The sequence below is a fragment of the Homalodisca vitripennis genome, chromosome X (genome assembly GCF_021130785.1).
Source record: "Homalodisca vitripennis isolate AUS2020 chromosome X, UT_GWSS_2.1, whole genome shotgun sequence".
Lineage (NCBI taxonomy): Eukaryota > Metazoa > Arthropoda > Insecta > Hemiptera > Cicadellidae > Homalodisca > Homalodisca vitripennis.
The window spans coordinates 138,216,143-138,235,191 of record NC_060215.1 but is presented as its reverse complement, the minus strand read 5'-3'; the positions used below and the strand labels follow the sequence as shown (position 1 = coordinate 138,235,191).

Here is a 19,049-nt window from a genome sequence, read left to right as displayed (position 1 = left end):
ATATCCCTGATGATGAAACTACAAAAAGCATAGTAATAGAGGGAAGAATCTCTGATCACACCGCACAACTCCACACACTCTACACAGAAACACCAGCTCAAAAACCAACCATGGTGTGTAGAGCCCTCAGAGAAGAAAATTTAAACCAACTGAAACTCCTTCTTTCAAATGAATCATGGGAGAACCTGACTGAAGCCTCAACGGTCGAAGAGGCATACAACATTTTCAATAAAACCTTAACACAGGCTCTAAACACTGCATGCCCTAAAAAGAAAATTAGACCTAAAAAAAAAGTACAAGCCAAAGCACTTTATTGATGAAGAAGCAATCAGGCTCAAAAGAGACTATTTAACATCTCAAAGTCGATTTGAAGTGACAGGAAATCAAAATGATAAAGCAGAGTCAAACTTAAAGAAAAAGAGCTACGATCAAAGATTGAAATTCTTGAGACAGCAAGCAACCACCAACTATATAACCAGAGCTGAAAACAAGTCAAAGGCTGTATGGGAGGTGATAAACAATGCTCGAAACAAAAAGAAAAGCCCATCAGAGCTCAAACTCCACATAAATGGTGAAATAATAACAAGTACAAAAATAATAGCAAACCAATTTAACACATATTTTGTAAATGTAGCAGAGGAGACTTGGAAAAAAATCCCAGCTTCCGAGAGGAAACCAATACATCCCGCAACCCATGAACCGACTGAAAATCTCAATATCATTACAGACACAAGCACTAAAGAGGTCAGGGCCACTATCACTGAAATGAAAACTAAGAATTCAGCCGGCATTGATGAGATATCCACAAAAATACTGAAGCACTGTGCAGATGAACTCACATCTCCCCTTACCGTTATTTTCAACAGATCATTCCGAGAAGGGAGGTTTCCCTCAGAACTAAAGGTCTCAAAAATCTACCCAAAATTCAAAAATGGTGAAAAAAACACAAATTAGCAATTACAGGCCCATTTCCCTTATCTCAACATTTTCAAAAAGTGTGTGAAAAAAATTGTCCTAAAGAGACTTCTAGACCACTGTGCTAGAAACAACTTGCTTACCGACAACCAGCATGGCTTCTCTACAGGAAAATCAACCACCACAGCAATAATAAAGCTAATTGAAAACCGTAGTAGACAACTTAGAAGCAGGAAAACTAACAACCGCTATACTACTTGACTTGAGTAAGGCCTTCGACTGCCTCAGTCACAGTCTTATCATGAATAAATTAGGACACCTGGGAGTGAGTGACACTGCAAAAAAAATGGTTTTAAAAGCTACTTAGAGGGACGACAACAACTCGTTGAACTGAAACATACACACAGAGGAATCACAGAAGAAATAAGATCAACGCCTCTTCCAGTTCAAAGAGGCGTGCCTCAAGGATCGGTTCTAGGACCAGCACTCTTCATCTTGTTTGTAAATGACTTGCCTCACTATGTGGGAGAATTTTTGCCTACCTCTCATGTACGCGGATGATACAACCCTGCTACTTTAAAGGACAAACCGCAGACGACCTGGCAGTATCATCCTACGTTTGCCCTCAACATGGCATACCAATATTGCAATGGGAATGATCTGGTAGCAAACCCGACTAAAACCAGCCAGATAGCATTTGGAAGAAGAGCGACCGAAGTTCAAATCATCCCAGATGTACGCTTGGAGACACATGTTAAGTTCTTAGGCTTGACTATAGATGAAAAACATCTCTTGGACCCCACACATAGACAATCTTGAGTAAAAGACTAAAATACTAGCCTATACATGATAAACAAATAATATCTCTGAGCAACTTAGAAACAGCTTAAAACAGCTTATTTTTCTCTATTTGAATCACACGTAAGATATGGTCTTTCTGTATGGGGTGGTACATCAAAACTCAACCTAAAAAGAATCCTGACACTCCAAAAGAAATGTATTAGGGCCCTTGCCGGCCTACACCACCTGGATAGCTGCAGAGATGCATTCAGAGCACAGAAAATCATGACTGTTGTCTCACTCTACATCCAAGAGGTAGTGATGTATGTAGATGGAAAAGATCTGCCGAGGAACAAGGACACTCACCATCACAACACCAGAAAACGGTGAGCTTTACATCCTGCCAGCACACCACCTAAAGCTATTTGAAACTAAACCATCCTACATCGGCAGAAAACTTCACAATTCACTGCCTCAAGAAATGCACACCAAGAGAGGGAACTCGCTGAGGTCGGCACTAAAAGCATGGCTCTTGGGACCAACCATTTTACAAACTCGAAGAATTCTACAGTGAAACTCTTATCTAAAAACTGCTTGAAGACTCAAAACTCACATTATTTGTAAAAGACACTATTTGTAATCTCAATGATTATAAATAAAGATGATTCTGATTCTGATTCAATATTTTAAATCTGGATTTAGTCAGAGTTATCTACCTCCAGATCTAATCTGCAATAAGTAGACTATGAAAGTATATAAATTAACAAATCAGTTTGTCCTTTACATTATAGCTGTCTAACACAAAGATGTTCTTTTCAACAGAGTCTCGCAAATGTTCGAAACCGCAGATTACTCGTATATTCTACCCAGCCATCGGTTTACAGTTTACGCCATGGGAGTCAGCCTTGGCTATGGGCTCTGGCACTGGGGCAAGGAATTCAAACTGAAAACTGTAAGTTATATAAAAAATTATTCTTTAAATGCTGATCTTACTCATAACGTTGTTTATCTAGGGATACATTTTTGTAAGAGTGAAAGTTTTGATCATTTAAACATTTAAATGTAGCTTAACTATACATAACACTGAATTTGAACAATATTTTATTGGAATGTTTTACTTTTAGTGTCTTTAAACCTAAATTTATGTATGCCAAAAATATGTGAGAATCTATATATTTAAAGAATTTATGAAAATGTAATGGCAGTAAGTATCTGGCCGACTTTCTTCATTTTGGTTTGAAATGAAAGTTATCTGTTACTAAATCAGAAATCAGGCATCTAGTATTAATAGTAATAATAGCTTTGGTATTTTTCACGTTTTAATAAAAAAATGTTTTCCTCATATACTTTTCTTATGGGAATCTGAAACGTACCGTTACCGTTTATTTTTCAATTTCTCAGGTGTTAATAAACCTACATACTTTGTTTTTATTTAAGAACACTCAGTGAAATTTGCCATTTATTTTGACCTACTGATCACATAAATTGGTTGGGACTGAGGAGACTAAGGCACGGACATTCAACCTAACTTCAAAACAATTTTTATATCGGGAAGCCATTGTAAGCTGTACATTAGGCATCTCAAGAGATGTTTGTTTACATTGTTTTATCCTGTTCATGTAATTTTAATGTAGCTGTTGGCCTTTATACATTTATTTAGTTCCTTTATAAGCTTTGTGAGTATTTTTTACTTTGCATTATGGGTCTTGTAAGGAAAACAAAAGACGATCACAGGAATAGTGAAAAACGGAAATTGCAGAGTGAAGGAATTAATTTTAAAACATATGGTCCTTTAACCACAAGAAAAAGACAAGTCCCTAACGGTTCTGATTTTATGACATCTGACACTTCTTCCTCTAAAAGAAGACGACTGGTACCTCCACCAGCTAACCCTGATTTAAAGACGTGTGGTTCTTAAACCATCAACAATTTTGAAGTGATTCCCATAACTGTTTATTTTGGGCAATCTCTCATTGTTTATTTGGAACTGAAGGTAGACACCATGAGGTCCGTTTGACTGCTATTGACCACATTGCTAAGAAGTGTTGTGCATTTAAAAATTGTATTGTTAGGGATGAAAGATATGGGCAAAGTATTGAAAATGCTAATGATTATAAGCGCGTAATGAGCACCAATGGCCAGTATGCAGGACATGCTAAACTTCAGAGTGTGAGTGAATTATTTATTTCCAAATTGTTTGTCAAGAAAATGGTGACATAATTGTTAATTATGGTTCTGGAGGGACTATTCATGACTTGCTATTCTCTGGAAACCGAGATAATGGACATTATAGTGTCCTTAAGGATATATTGTATTGTGTTGTGTATTGTTTTAGCTCTGTTGTGTGCCACCAATCCTAGGAATAGCCCTGATTATATTTAACATGTAGTAATTTGGAAGAGTTTACAGTGCACACAAAACTCATAATGAAGCTGAAGTTGAGTTTTTGAAATGTTGTCTAAACTATGTTGTGAATTGTTTTAGAGCCAATTGACCCTAGGATGGTTCATAGCAATCTGCATGCTTTACCAGTCCATGGTTAGTCCAGCGAAGATGGGCGACCGTGCATACATCTACAATAGGCTAGATGCTGCCAACTACGCAGCTTTCGCACCCATCACATGGTGCCTATTCTTCACCTGGATAATCTTCACCTCCCACACTGGAAATGGTGGTAAGATTTTGTATACCTGTCCGCGTACGCTCAGATACTATCTGTAATAGATCGGTAAATGTCTTCGAATTTTACACTTTTAGGACAAGACTTTTATATAATTTCACAGCTCAGTTTTTCACCTATTTTTTTAGAATAAAATCATATTTTAGACCATAGTTATAGTATTTTTATGATTAACTTGTTAAAATATGAATATATGATAGTATTCACAAAACGTTGCTTTATTCTGTTAAACATTTTGCAATTTTTATGTTAGCAGTTTTCTAAAAAAATCTTTTTATTTTCTTTAGTTAGCATATTTTCTTAGAAGTATTGTTACATTAACATTTACTGAATTAATGTTCAACTAGATGTTATGCTGTTAAAACTGATGTGTTACAGGGTTCCTGTCCAAATTACTGTCTTGGAGAGGGTTCCAAGTGTTTACACGCATCTCCTACTCCTTCTACCTCACTCAATTCCCTGTGTTTTTCTATAATGTGGGCCAGGTCCGTACGGCCGAGTATTACTCCATTCTTCAGCTGGTGAGTTTTTTTTGTGTTCAGGCATTAAAGATAAGTTAGATAACTTACAATGTAATGTATTACTGCCACAATGCTCTAAATATAGGTTAAGTGGAAGAGAGGACTTTTAAGATCTACCTTCATCTCTATAATAAAGACTTTTTTCATTTCATAGCAAAAAGGATGAACATTTTCAAAAAGATTTCAAAAGTAGAGTTTTTTAATCAAAGAGAAGTCATGATGTTACTTAAAACAAATCAGTTATCATCATAACTTTTCTTTCATATGAGACACCAAGACTGACAATTCAAACAAGGTTTGGTATAAATACTCAGTAATTGTGCTCCAGAGCGTACAGATCACCAACTTGTATTCCATCAGAGGTGAAGCTAGAGGAATGCAGGAATACATTAGTTTTATATCCTGACTGCCACAATTTTTGGGACAAGCTTGGGATCCGGGATCCAAAATATGAGTTTTTAACCCTTAGCAGTCGACTTTTCTAATCTGTTTGGTCTCACAACTCGGAAGGACATTACATGCGAATGTTGTAAATACTGTAGTTCAAGTTGGCGACTCTGACATTTGCTCTTTCTCTATAAATCATAGGGTATGTCCAAGATGCACGCTGATAAAAGCAGGTAGACAGAGTCAGATTTCTCGGCGCCGACTGTCTGACTCTGAGCGGTAGGCTGATGTGGTCATTATGTAAGCAGGTTGTCAGCGCAGAAAGAGCTGCCACCAAAAAGATATCAGTGTACAATGGAACTTACAAGTGAACAGGCTGCAGCTTTATTGAAGCAACCCTTATGTGGGCACCAGCAAATGAAACTACCTATATCGACCATGGCGTATAAAACAAGTTTTAGAACATTGTGAGAAAGTATGTGCCAGTTCTTGGTACCGTTTATTATAATTCGTGATCCTCTTTAAAACAACCTTTAAAGTCTTTAAATCTGCCGCCAACAGGCATCAACGATGTTCCCATTGGAATGTTCTTTAAGGCGCTTATCCCATATCGGAGGATTAAGTTGCACTTTTGATACTAAATCGTCGATATCCATTGTAAAAAAAAAACAAACAACACTCAATACACACACGAAAATCACTTTCCGACTAGCAGGTCGTCTGAAACCAGAATGAACAAATCATTCTGGTAAAAATCGGAGTCAGACTGCCAGTGCGCAGAAAGTCAGCGCGCAGGTGCAGTGTGGTCACTCCTGCTTAACAACGTGGAATTTTACCCTCGCCGACTCGGCGCAGATCGCCTGACTCAGAAAACCAGCGTGCATCTTGGACGTACCCATATGGTTCACTCATTGGACTTCGCCAGTCTCGCTGCTACAGCCCTAAAAAGAGCCAAGATTTGGACTTACTGTGTCATAATTTTATTTCTCTTTATTTTGTTAACGGTTGATTCTACCTGTCTGTTCAGTTCAGCACCCCATTGTAAATATTATGTACTAACTCGGTAACATACGATACCTCCACAGGAAGGTTCACTTCTGGCTGGTTTATACCTTCCAGTTGAACCCACACTGGGTACAGTAAAAACCGATGTGTCACCTAAATCTGGGCAACCACCCTATGGATGTCTAGGAGCGGCACATCACTACCCGCAAATGTTGAGATATTGGGGTGAAAGCACATATCAATAGGTTAGTCTACTGCAGGGGATAACTGTTGGAGTCGGTGGGGCTCCCTAAGTGTTGAAGACAGTTGTTAGCCTAGACCCCACCTCGCTTTGACTGGAGAGGCTGGTATAGAACTGACCTCCCCTTCTTTCAAGGTGACAAGACGGAGATTAATACTAAAATCCTTCCTCATGGATCTCAACAGAAGGCGGCCCCTATCACCAACCTTACCCATCCAGAATATCTTGTCACTCCAGAAGTAGCACAAAGGTCCTTTTTGGACTGAGTGGAATTTATCATCTTCTTGTCCTATGAGAACAATAAAACATATGATACCTTCTATATTTCACCAGCTGATGATATTGATTCTAAACACCTGTTCAATGCTACTCCTTAACAGAGATATTATGAACATACGTTACTTGTTAAATTTAACCTGCTGATGTTATAATGTTATTCATCTGAGAGTTATATTTACCTTTCTGATAGTTGGATTTGTTGTGTACAGCTATATGGTCTGAGATAGAAAATATCCTTTAATAAACCCTTTTGTTACCCTTCTATTTCAACTCGCACCAAAACTACAATGATTTACAATTTCTTTATTACAGAAAATTCCTCTATCAATTTCATTAAAAGCTAGGCTGTGTGCGAAAATGCAAACTGGCTCTCAGCTACCAGATTACAAGTTACCTGATATTCCTCACCTATGTATCTTAATGTGAAAAACAATTGTACCAATTTGATTTACGATTGAGAATAATCCATGGCCCAATGATTTCAGCTCAGGTAATAATGGTCTACTTATTGACATGGGGCAAAACCTGCTTTCCAATTTGATGCAAACTATGATTACACGGAGAAGTTATAAAATTCATAAATACACTCAAGCCTTATTTATGATGATTTTAATAAACTTTTGTTCATCTTTTCAGATTAACATCAAAGAGTTGATCGTCATCATTCTAGCTTCTGCCACACTGACACTGACATTTGAAATGCCTTTCATCGCCATCAAGTCTGTGTTCATCAAGAGAAGGCCGCAAACAAGGATAGACATAGCTCCACTAAAGACTGAATAATTATATGTATCCAAAATATAGTTCTAGGTCACATTAGACGGGACCGGAGGTTCTTATAGTGTCGCACTATCTAATTCATCACTTTAACACAAACAAAGAGTTTTTCTGATGAATTCCTTGTACAGCAACTCATGCATGTGATCATATTGTGCTTTTTTTGACTCAAGACCAATCTATTTATGTAAGAGAAGATCTATCATGCACAATTTGTTTTGCATTGTGCAAAACAATGTGTAGAAGTGACGTTTAAAAATATCACTTCGATTTTTTTACAGCAGTTCACACAGAAGTAAATGTCAGTGCATTATGTATTTACAGTGTGCAAAATTACAAATGATTGTTCACTTAAATACAAGTACAAAGTAACAATTAACTCATGTACCCTTGCCTAAAGAGTTAATGCTCCAGCATTATCGTTTGTATAGTAGTAAAAATGTATTCCAACACACAGACATATAGTGGTTGTCTTAAAAATTCAATTTACAACCACAATATACAATACACATATAATATTTTTGTACCAAATAACAAAATTTAAAATTTTGCACTACATGCGAACGTTCTTCTTCTTCCTTGAATTATATTCTTTTCTATATGTTTTGTACAATATCTACTAGTCAGTAAAATAGATTTTTCTTTAATTAACTAAGAAATAATAACTTCGCCACATTGCAAATGAAGAGAAGATGGAAGGATTTAGTAGTTTACACATAAAAAACATTAAATTAGACTCACCTTGCTTCTGTAATAATTGTATTTCATACTTATCCTTTTGGGAATAACTAAAAACGTATTGAAGACTCCACAAAAGTAAAGGAATGCAGAGAAATTACTTTTAGTTGATTGGTTCTTAAATACAAAATTCTAGCAGAAGATTGATACATAAACGTATTTAAAAACTAATTGAGACTTATTAACATAACTTTTAACACTTATTAACAGTGCATACAACTAAAGGGTTTTTAAAACGTATCATTTAACATAAAAGTTATGTTAATAAGTCTCAATTAGTTTTCATATACGTTCATGTATCAATCTGCTGCTAGAATTTTGTGTTGTGTGTATGTATGTATGTGTATATATATATATATATATATATATATATATATATATATATATATATATATCTAAACATACAGGGTGTTCACAAACACAAAAGGGTATCACAAACTTCTATGGCCGATAGTACTCATAATTTAAAACAAATGTCATATAAACATAGATCGAGAAATGTCGTGTTTAGCCTCTAGCCGCTATTTTGTGTTTTTTATAAAAATATTATTATCTCTAAAACTAGTTATTGTGTTATTTTCTATGATGTCAACAAAATAGCGCCTGTAATAAATTTTAAAAATCAAATAACAAAAAAAAAAACCAGTATAATAATAAAATAATTTATTAGACACCAACTATTTGAGTACTTTGATTACAATTCCAACGGTATTTGTTTTAACGAAATCTGTCAATTCATAGGTGAGCATGGCCACTTTATAGGTACGCTTGTGCAAGCCGGGAGCAGCAAACATTTTGTAGTTTGGTAGGAATCAGGTGTTTTGTATAGGTTCTAAAAACTTTACGAGATACTAACTATTTTGCAATTTTTATAACAATTCTAAAAATACTTTTTTCAACGAAATCCGTCAACACGTAAGCGAACAATACCACTTTAACCCTCCATCAGGCGCTTAAAATTAGAAACACCATCAGGCGCTCACGGAGGTTTCCTCCAGGTTAGCGAATAATGGCTATCATAGTCGTTTAAACTGTTTTTATTTGTTTAAATATTCATACTGATTTAATTACAACGTAATATATTTATTTTTAGAAATTAAATAAAAATTACTCTCTTATGTAATGAATTCTCCAAATAAGAACTTCAAAATCTAAAAAAATGTTATTGTATATTAACAACATGATTTATTTTAAGGAATAATGCAATTAATTGTAAAAATGTTTAACCTACTGTAATAATATATGGAAATTAACTTAGTTTTAACTTCTTACAAAAACAACTTACTTCAATTCTTGAGATATTTTACAATTGTAATGTCAATTATTACTTTAAAATGAAAATTTATTCTTTACTAAATTTTTTTTTTAAACACTACACAAAGTTTCAAAACATTTTCCTTCTGGTTCTTATAACGACAATGTTCATTCCATAAACAGTACTGAAATGTTCCCTAGCACACGGGTACTGTACTGACAAGTCTCTCGTCTTCATTCTCCATTTCACAAAATTCAAATAAAATAAATTGTAAAACTTAAAAAGAAACCATCACAGGTCACACATTTAGGCGCACACGGATTATTACTCCATAAAAACTAAACAGTATAAGGCGCTCACGGAGATTTCGTCCAAGCACTACAAACACAACATCGGGCGCTCACGGAGGAATCGTCCAGTCTCGCACGGAAGTAGACCTCATACTGACAGATTTTGACAAAGGTAAGCAGGAGGCTTTTGTTTCGCTTCCCCGAAAGATGCTCGTGAAGTACACTGCGGGAAACTACTGCCAACATCAGAAAAGTAGTACTATTTTTAATAATAAAAAATACACGGAGGAAAACTCCGTTTAGCGCCCGATGTAGGGTTAAAGATATGCTTGCACTAGCCAGGAGCAATAAACAACTGATACCTCTCAACTGTGACATAATTGGCATTCCCAGTCAAACATTTATTTATTGATTTATTAAATCAATAAATCATTTGCTTTTTTTTAGTGCCAGAGACCATAATGAGTATAACTATATACCTATAAATTCATATATAGCAGGTGTTCTTTGTAACACATAAAACCTCATAACTGTAACCAGTGTTGTACTAACTAGTTTTCAGTCTCAGTTTCCACAGCTGCTGACACAAATTTCCTATTGATAACTTCCTCTACCTCTACTGATAACCCATCCTTTCAAGCAATGATTACCTTTCTGGTTTTTCATTTATTGAAAAACATTTCAACCAAATACTACAAACATTTAGATTAGAAGATAGGATGTATTCAAATTGTATCCAAAATTAAGCACATAATCATTCATTGTATAGGCCTAGTATTAATTTATTGATAAGCCCTAATCAAGGGTCACCATCAACAGTTTGCTGCTGAAATAAAATTGCTATACATTTAACATTGTTAGGAATTACAGTAAACTAATTAATTATTTGACCTTCAATTCGTTATTAAATATTTCAATTACGAAAATGTACAGAAGTACTTTAAATTTGATGACAAATCATATAATATTGAGATTCTTGTCTTTTCTCAAAATTTATAGGATGGAATACTCCAAATTATTAAATGTTAGATCAGTAATTTCTATTCTAGCAGCAAACATTTCATGTGTTTAAGGAGTGCTTTTTTGAGTTGAACTGACCAAAATATATAGTTTGGTTCAACTTTCTAAAGTGTGTACATCCCAATTTATTACTTGTAAAAAGTGCCTTGTAAATAGTCGTTTTAAATACTTTAAGTAATGATAGTTTAATTTTAGATTTATTGATAGCTTATACTCTATAATAAAATACTGATATGTGATTTAGTGAAAGAATAAAAATTATTTATATACATACAAGTTGGACTGATTTATATTTAAATCCTGTTCTTGTTTTATAAACAAGTTTTTAAATACAAGGTGTTTGAAAAAGAACTTCCTAGTTTTAAGTATAAATTTACTAGGGAATTTAATGGAAAATTACATCAATGAATACAAATGAAAGAGAAGTCCTTCAAGTTTTGTTTAATCATTCTATGTAGAAAATACCACACTCCTCATTTTGGATATTTGGATAACAGTTTTCAGAAGAACACTCAGCTAATCATTAGGGGTTTATTAATTCCTATCACCATTTTAAGAACAGAGTATGTGCTGGTCTGCAATCAAATTTGTTATGGGTGAGTAGAATCAAAAGTTAACAAACTCAGGAAAATAAAAACAAAATTTGAATACTAAACAGTTTATTAATTGATTCATGTAGCCTTAGTACAATCTTTGTAAGCTCAATCACAACAACATAAGGAAGAAATAAATTATTAAATTCGAAATACGATAATACAAGAATATTATGTATTTTATTTTAAAGATGTAACTTTTAAGTTAAATCTAAAAACAATTATTGTAGTTTTGTGAGGTGAAAATAAACATTAAAGAATAATTTTACTAAAATGATTAATATCAAATTAGCTTGTTAGCGAACTAATAAGTGTTACTGTCCATGTTACACACTGATTAAGCTGTTACAGTAGTCAATGAAAAAATATCTCGGGCATTGCTGAGGTAAATCAGAGGCAGAAACTGCCTTCGCAATGCTTCCACGACTTATACGCTAAAAATTATTTTAATTACATATATTATATATTTATATATATACTCTATATTAGTGGTAAATTACATGGATAGACTAGTAAAATCAATTAAAACTAACAACAGAGTATGTTACATGGTTGAGGGCGAGGCCGGCTAGGCGACTAGCTTAATGTTAATAGACTTGACCTTTGGTTTAGAGTCATCTCCCCACATCACACTCCCTCATCTGTACAATGTACTCAATGTTTTTGTAGTGCCACACACTATAATAGATTAAAAAAGCTAATTCCTGAACACAATTATTCCCAAGGCATTTTCAATGCAAGGAAATACAATTTGAAGTACAATCCTTTCGTAGAGTTATTTCTTTGGTGATTGTAATCTGTATAGAAAAACCACCAGTGACAAAATAATGATGATTGTACAAGTGATGCTACCTCGGGACTCAAACGAACGTAACCTTGTACGCTTAAGTGTACTGAGCTACCTGCAAGTTACTCTATAATATACAACACAATACAAACGTCACATTAAGGAATACTTTGTTAGAATTAATAAACGTTGTATGTACACAAACGATTAAATGGTATATAAAAATACAAAACGTACACTTGTACGGAAAGTGCACAAGTTAATAATCAACTTTGATTCTTTCAAGCAGAACTAGTAGCTTGAAAGAATCCAAAACTGGTAGCTTGACGATCTACCCAAAACAAAGTAATTAAGGATGTCATGGTGTGCTCGTAAATTTGACTAAGTAATTTCTTTGGAAATAATTTCATTCTCATCTTATTTTAAATGTAATATTGTGAATGTATTTTTGAGTTACAGTTCCCTCCAAAATAAATTTTACAAATATGATCACTCAAATACAGAATACACAGGACAAAATCTTACAATTATTTTAAAACTACAGATTCAACATTGTTAGCCTCACTTAAGATTATAATGAGAATAACAAAATAATTTGAATATGGCTTCAGAAAACACAATCCAATATCAAAATCACATAGCTGCCAGTCACAATTATTTTATATTCTAACAATTTAGTCTAAAAGTGTTAATGAATGTTACTATACTGTTCGCGCTTGAACTTAGAAAAGATTAATATATTTCTGACTTTGACATCTAAACGTCTAACCTAGATAAAAATTATTTTGATTATTTTGCGGGTATCATTCTATTTTTAATTTACATGACTGAGGGATTTTATACTATAAAATAATACTACTTTTCCCCCACACAATCTACAAACAAAATTAGTGCTGGTAAATTATTTTCACTACCAGAAGAAAAAGTTCAAAAGAAAAAAGTAAGGTAAGGTGCCAAAAATTGACTGACAATCAGTGAATATCAGCCTTTTGTTAATATTGTCTTAAAAGTTTGTGAAAACATTTTATTCTAGATACACTTTTATCCGTACTAATAATAATTGACTTTACACGTTTACTACTGTAAATAAATAATACGGTTACTTGAAAATCATGATAGAAACCACTTTTTTTAAGTGAAAGTGTGTAAAGAACGGTACCTAAATAACAAACAAAGCAGCACAGGCTAAATAGTAAGTAAACACTAAAGATAATAAAAATAAATTCTTGTATAAAATATCAACAACTAAACTACATACCACTACAAACATTCTGTAGGAAATTACTCCTAGCTTAACTAAATTAAATCCGTGCATTTCAAAGTTTTGGCGTACACCCATAACTAAATATAAAGTGTTTTACTACCATTTGAACAATAGAGTATACAAAAGTTAATTTACGCATGCATAATTTCTCATTAAATAATTAAGTCCCTGTTCAATTCAAATTAATAGACTATTTTATATTTATTTTTGATTTTCCTTGAGATCAATTCCATTTCTTTGCAAGTTGTTAACTAAAATACTACATCATTGCAGTTTAAAGTTTATATGTATCTATATGAAAATGTTGGATTTAATTCAAAACCAATAATAATATACGGTTTGCTTTATTTAGGAGGCGTAGGAATAATTCTGAACATTTTCCTGCCACAAGAATTTGTTTCAGATAATTGGTTTCCATATCAGTGGAATGTCTTTCCCACGATTTTTGTTGTAATACTCTTAAACAGTAAACAGGCCCACGCAAGAAACGATTAAAATGTACTCTTTCAACATCCATCGAAGTAATCATTTCCCTGGAAACAATACAAAGCTGACATTACCATGATTCTATGGACTCATGGTTGAGCTTCCACATTTGCTGAACACATTACCACATCATTGGGAATCCACCCTAGCCACCTAATTGTTTATATTCATTGTATTAAATGTAGGCATTAAAGTTGCATTTAAACACAATTTTACTGGATAACTAGACTCAGACATTATTTGTTATTATGTTAGTTACCACTGAGTTATCTTATTTTATCACCCAATCCTCTATTAATAAAAATACATTTTAAAACAAAGACAATAATGACCACAACGATTGTAATGAGAACATATGATAGATTTCACAAATAAGCAAAATAATGCTTTAGGTACCCAAATAAACCTTGCCGTTTTAAACATTTGTTTATTTAGCTGCAAACTTTTCTCAATTGGAACTTTAACAGGTATTTCAGTATAAATCAATTAATTTTCAGAAAATATAACACAGCATTGATGTTTTATTAATAAATACCAACATATTTCATCAAATAAAACAACTTCAGGACTTATGATGAAAAGCAGAGTTTAAAAATTTATAGCTAAAAACATTAATCGATGTTTGAATAAACCTAAAGTGTAAAATGCCTTATGTATCATAAGTAAATTTGATTCAGATTTTCTTTATGATTGTACACATGTTGTAATGTATACATTTAACAATTATTGAATTTTAATATGGCATTTTGATCAAGTTTCATATAGAAATGAGTAAAAGGGTAAGATGTAACGCTAAGAACAGTGAATATGAATTAATACAATAAAAACTTACACTCCTTGCGATCTAGTTTTGTGGTGTTAGCATTGCGTCCATTTATCCCAGGTACTTAAATCAGATTTGTAAGTGTAGAACACTTTAACTATTAAAATAATGTTACTAATAAATACTATAACTGCTGATATATGTATTTAATAGAAAAAATTCAAACCCCTACTGATGATTTGCCTTCTCATTCCTACAATTAAAAAAAAAATAAAAAAAATAAAAAAAAAACAAATGGAAATCAAATTTCTGGAAAATACCCAAAAACATAGAAAATAAAAATAATAAAAACTAAACAAGGATATTTCATTAATTTTGCTGTTTATTCTACAGAAGATAAATTCAAAATGAATATTCTAATGTAAATGTCATGAACCATTAGTTTCTGTTTCTCCTACCTAAATAAAAAAAATAATAATAAATGAACATTGTAATACATGAGGGCCAGGCAATTTCCAGTTCTCAGTTGCCCTGTAATAAGTATGACAACTGGTGTCGAAAGTCTGTTCCTAGGGCAGATATTTAAAACTGGAAAAACCCAAACCCTGTATTCGCCCACAGTTACAGATATGTGCAACAAGTAACCTCAAGAACAATAATGTGTGATTCAAAAGATAATACAACCAGAAATATAATAAGTATACAAAAAAAGTTTTAAAAAAATGATTTGGTTAAAAATTGCACTGAAATATTCTTTCCAAAATTTATAAAAAAAAACTACACTGCAGTGTTCATCTTGTACTCTGTGACCTTCTAGATCTATTGAGATCAAGTAGAATAAATAGCTCAAATTGAAAAATGTAATACAATGAAATACAATTGGAAAATCCTAATACACAGATGATACCTCAGGCATTTTACATTCAAGTGCTTTGTTGTAGATGTAATACACTGACAATTCCTTTGACTGGTTTGATCGGTTTTACTGGTTGATTCAAAAGTGCATCTACTAAGAACTACATTTAGTAGAACAAAAGCATATGTAATATGTAAAGCTAAATAATTACAGATCATTACAAACATTTCAATTTAAAATTACAGAATTAATATAGGTACTGGGCAATACCAAATATTATTGACCTCTTACGGGTTAAAAGACGATCAAATATAAGTAAACACAGAAATACCTAATCATTAAAACACACAGAACAACAGTGCTAATGAAATAGTTCGGAGATCTAAATTTTAATATCAATCAAAAGATCTAACATCTTTAAAACAACAATTAATAATCCGGTTGACAATGTTGAAAGATACGTAAACAAATCTACTTGTAAGAGCTGAGAATTCGTTCTTAATGGATACATAGATAAAGGACGGGAACGTGAAAGTGACTTATTCTTTCAATAAGAGGACCATCAAAAATATAATTTCCTGCCATCTACTACTTCTCATCGGTAGCAATAAATAAGACTAAATCTTTCATATAAGGTAATACTTTCCAAGCTCATAGTTGGCACTTGTAAAGACAACTACAGCACTAGTTGTTCACGTTTACAGCCGCTAAAGCAAAAGTTCCAATCTATCTTTACAGGTATCAGTCTTAATAAAAATGATTCCTACATCTTAATGGTACGGAATACTAACAAATCTGGATCATAGACAAATGTTAAGGTCGAGGCTCAATTCAAAGAACACAAAATATTCATTCTTAGACTATAAACCGTCAGAGATTATGTTTCATATGAGAACTATTAGTAAAACTTTACATATTTCTACAAAAAAGGTTTTTAGAATCGGCTGACGACAAATAGAGCAAATTAGATCTAAATTACAACAGAGAGAGAGTCTGTTAAATCTTTAACAGTAATTCGTTTAGATAAGCTACATTAAAAAAATTTTATTATAAAAAATAGAAGACCCAACGGTGAGCAAAATATTATTTAGTCTGGAAATCTGTCTGTATCGTGGAACTTTTTCTCCTAAAGAACTGGACAGCCAAGGAGGAGACGGAACCCCTCTTCTCTGAATGTTAGACTTGCGTGGCGCGAGCGAACTCCTCGGCTCGAGAAGCCTTGCGTTCGCGCTTGGCGAACAGTCCGCCGAGGAAGCTCTGTTGATGCTTGGGCTGACGGGGCGAGGAATCCCGACTGACTGTGCTGGCGGACGTGGACTGGAAGCTGATAGACATCCCGGAGTCCAGAGAACCCACACTCCCACGACGCTGACAACTCGCCTTCTCTCCTACAACTGTCACACAACCATACTCACCAGGGTTGCCACCACAAACACATCATAACACCTTCCTTCTTGCATTGCATTAAGAGATTTCATTACATTAGTCACCCAGAAAGCTCATTTCATGTTTGTTTCTATCCTTAAAGGGTTTAAAAAAGAAAACAATAAATTATAATATTATATAAAACCCAAATAAGACAGAAATGTAAGAATTTCAGGTGGAATTTGAGAACTACAATGGATCTACTTCACACAAAACAACAAAATAGCATGTTAAAAAGGAATTTTTTAGAATAAAACATAAATTTATTGAAGAACAAAATCTCAATTTAAGAATCCCTTCAGTAAAACATTTAAGTATTTTTCCTTGCTACAAACTTTTAGAAATGGATTTAAACAGCAACCAAGAATGATAGTTTTCTAGTTTAAAAAAATTTAGAACTGTTATTTAGTTTTTTAAATAGATAATCCAAGTAACAGTTAATGTGTCTGTATATAAACCCAGAAACAACCCTAATTAAACTAGTGGGATAGAACATGCAGATAGAAGATCTAGAATATATATGAGAGAGTGTTGTGTTGGAGAACCAACAAATTACCTATCCTACTTAACTACAAAATCTGAGTATATTTGATTATATTAGTGGGGTATTATATACACTACTGATATATTTACTTACTGATTGAAAAATAAAGACTGTCTGAGCATCAACTCATACTTCACTCATGCCATTAATTTACTATTAACTCATAAACCATCCATCTATATACTATCCACTTATTCATGTACTGTCCGTCCAGTCATGTCTGTCAACTCATATGTCATGTACAATCCAGTCATATTTTATGTAAAGTGCAATCATACATCAGTATTTTAATGTCTACAAATATGTTATATGTTATCCACTCATATACTGAAAAATGAAATAACAAGAAAACCCAAAATATCAAATGGATTAGGGATTTATAATAAACCAACAGGGGTCACAGTATGGTTTAAAAAAGTTCATCTACAATGAACCATTAATAAAAAGGGCCCCACTCCCGCCCCCTCCCTTTTTGCCGCTATCTTGTTTCTGCCATGACAATCACCATTTATCATTGGCCTCTGATCAGTTCTATGTGTTAGGTCGGTGCACATCTAATTTAACCTGTATTCTGTAGTTCAATTATAATTAGTGTTTTATTACGAGGCAAGTCCAGAAAGTAAGTGTACTCAATTTATGTAGGGTTCAAAAAAATTTATTAAAACAAAAACATAGTTGGTTACACATGTCAGTTATTTTTCGACATAGTCACCATCCCTCTCGATCCAAGTGGCGAGCCGTGGGATCAATTTTTTTATGCCTGTCTCGAAGAAGTCTCCCGCCAGTTTTTTTTTCTTACTTCTCCACCTCCCCCTTCACCTCCTCGTCCGTTGAAAACTTGTTTCCACTCATGTGCACCTTCAGGGAAGTGAAGATAAGGAAATCTGAATGGCCCAGGTCAAGGGAATACGGCGGGGGGGGGGGGGGGGGGGGGTTAAATACATACCATCCAAAAGAGTCCAGGAGTTGCTTCGTGGCATTGACCATGTGAGGTCTGGCATTATCATGCAGCAGGCAGACTCCCTTCGTCAGCATTCCCCTCCTTTTATTCTGAATCGTCCTTTTCAATTTTTTTAGCGTCTCACAGTATCTTGCCGTGTTGATGGTCTACCCGTGAGGCAGATATTCTATTACAAATTATGCCTTTATAGTCCCAAAACACGGATGCCATGATTTTTTTTGCTGGAATTGTGGTTTTGAATTTCTTGGCGGAGGGTGACAAGGTGTGACGCCATTGCTGTGACTGCCTCTTAGTTTCAGGCATGTAGTGGGCAACCCAAGTTTCGTCTCCAGTAACAACAGAATAGAGAAAATCATCGCCTTTGACTTCATAGCGTTCCAAAAACTCTTTGGAGCTCTGCACTTGATTCAACTTGTGCTGTTCTGTCAGTAGTTTTGGGACCCACCTCACAGACATTTTCTGATATCCAAGAGTTTCTGTGA

At 33.8% G+C, this 19,049-nt stretch overlaps 2 protein-coding genes across 2 annotated transcripts in view; one reads left to right on the top strand and one right to left on the bottom strand.

Annotated features, from left to right (window-relative positions):
- LOC124369902 (nose resistant to fluoxetine protein 6) overlaps positions 1-8,633 on the top strand; it is a 119,929-nt gene extending 111,296 nt beyond the window's left edge. The window contains exons 10-13 of the mRNA XM_046828064.1: positions 2,518-2,647; positions 4,180-4,369; positions 4,754-4,896; positions 7,445-8,633. Of these exons, the coding sequence (XP_046684020.1) occupies positions 2,518-2,647; positions 4,180-4,369; positions 4,754-4,896; positions 7,445-7,591 (610 nt within the window). The 3' untranslated portion in view covers positions 7,592-8,633. The remainder of the gene's footprint in view (positions 1-2,517; positions 2,648-4,179; positions 4,370-4,753; positions 4,897-7,444) is intronic.
- Positions 8,634-11,530: 2,897 nt separating this feature from the next.
- LOC124369901 (IQ motif and SEC7 domain-containing protein 1-like) overlaps positions 11,531-19,049 on the bottom strand; it is a 71,573-nt gene continuing 64,054 nt past the window's right edge. Inside the window, 1 exon segment of the mRNA XM_046828063.1 lies at positions 11,531-17,031. Within this exon segment, the coding sequence (XP_046684019.1) occupies positions 16,814-17,031 (218 nt within the window). The 3' untranslated portion in view covers positions 11,531-16,813.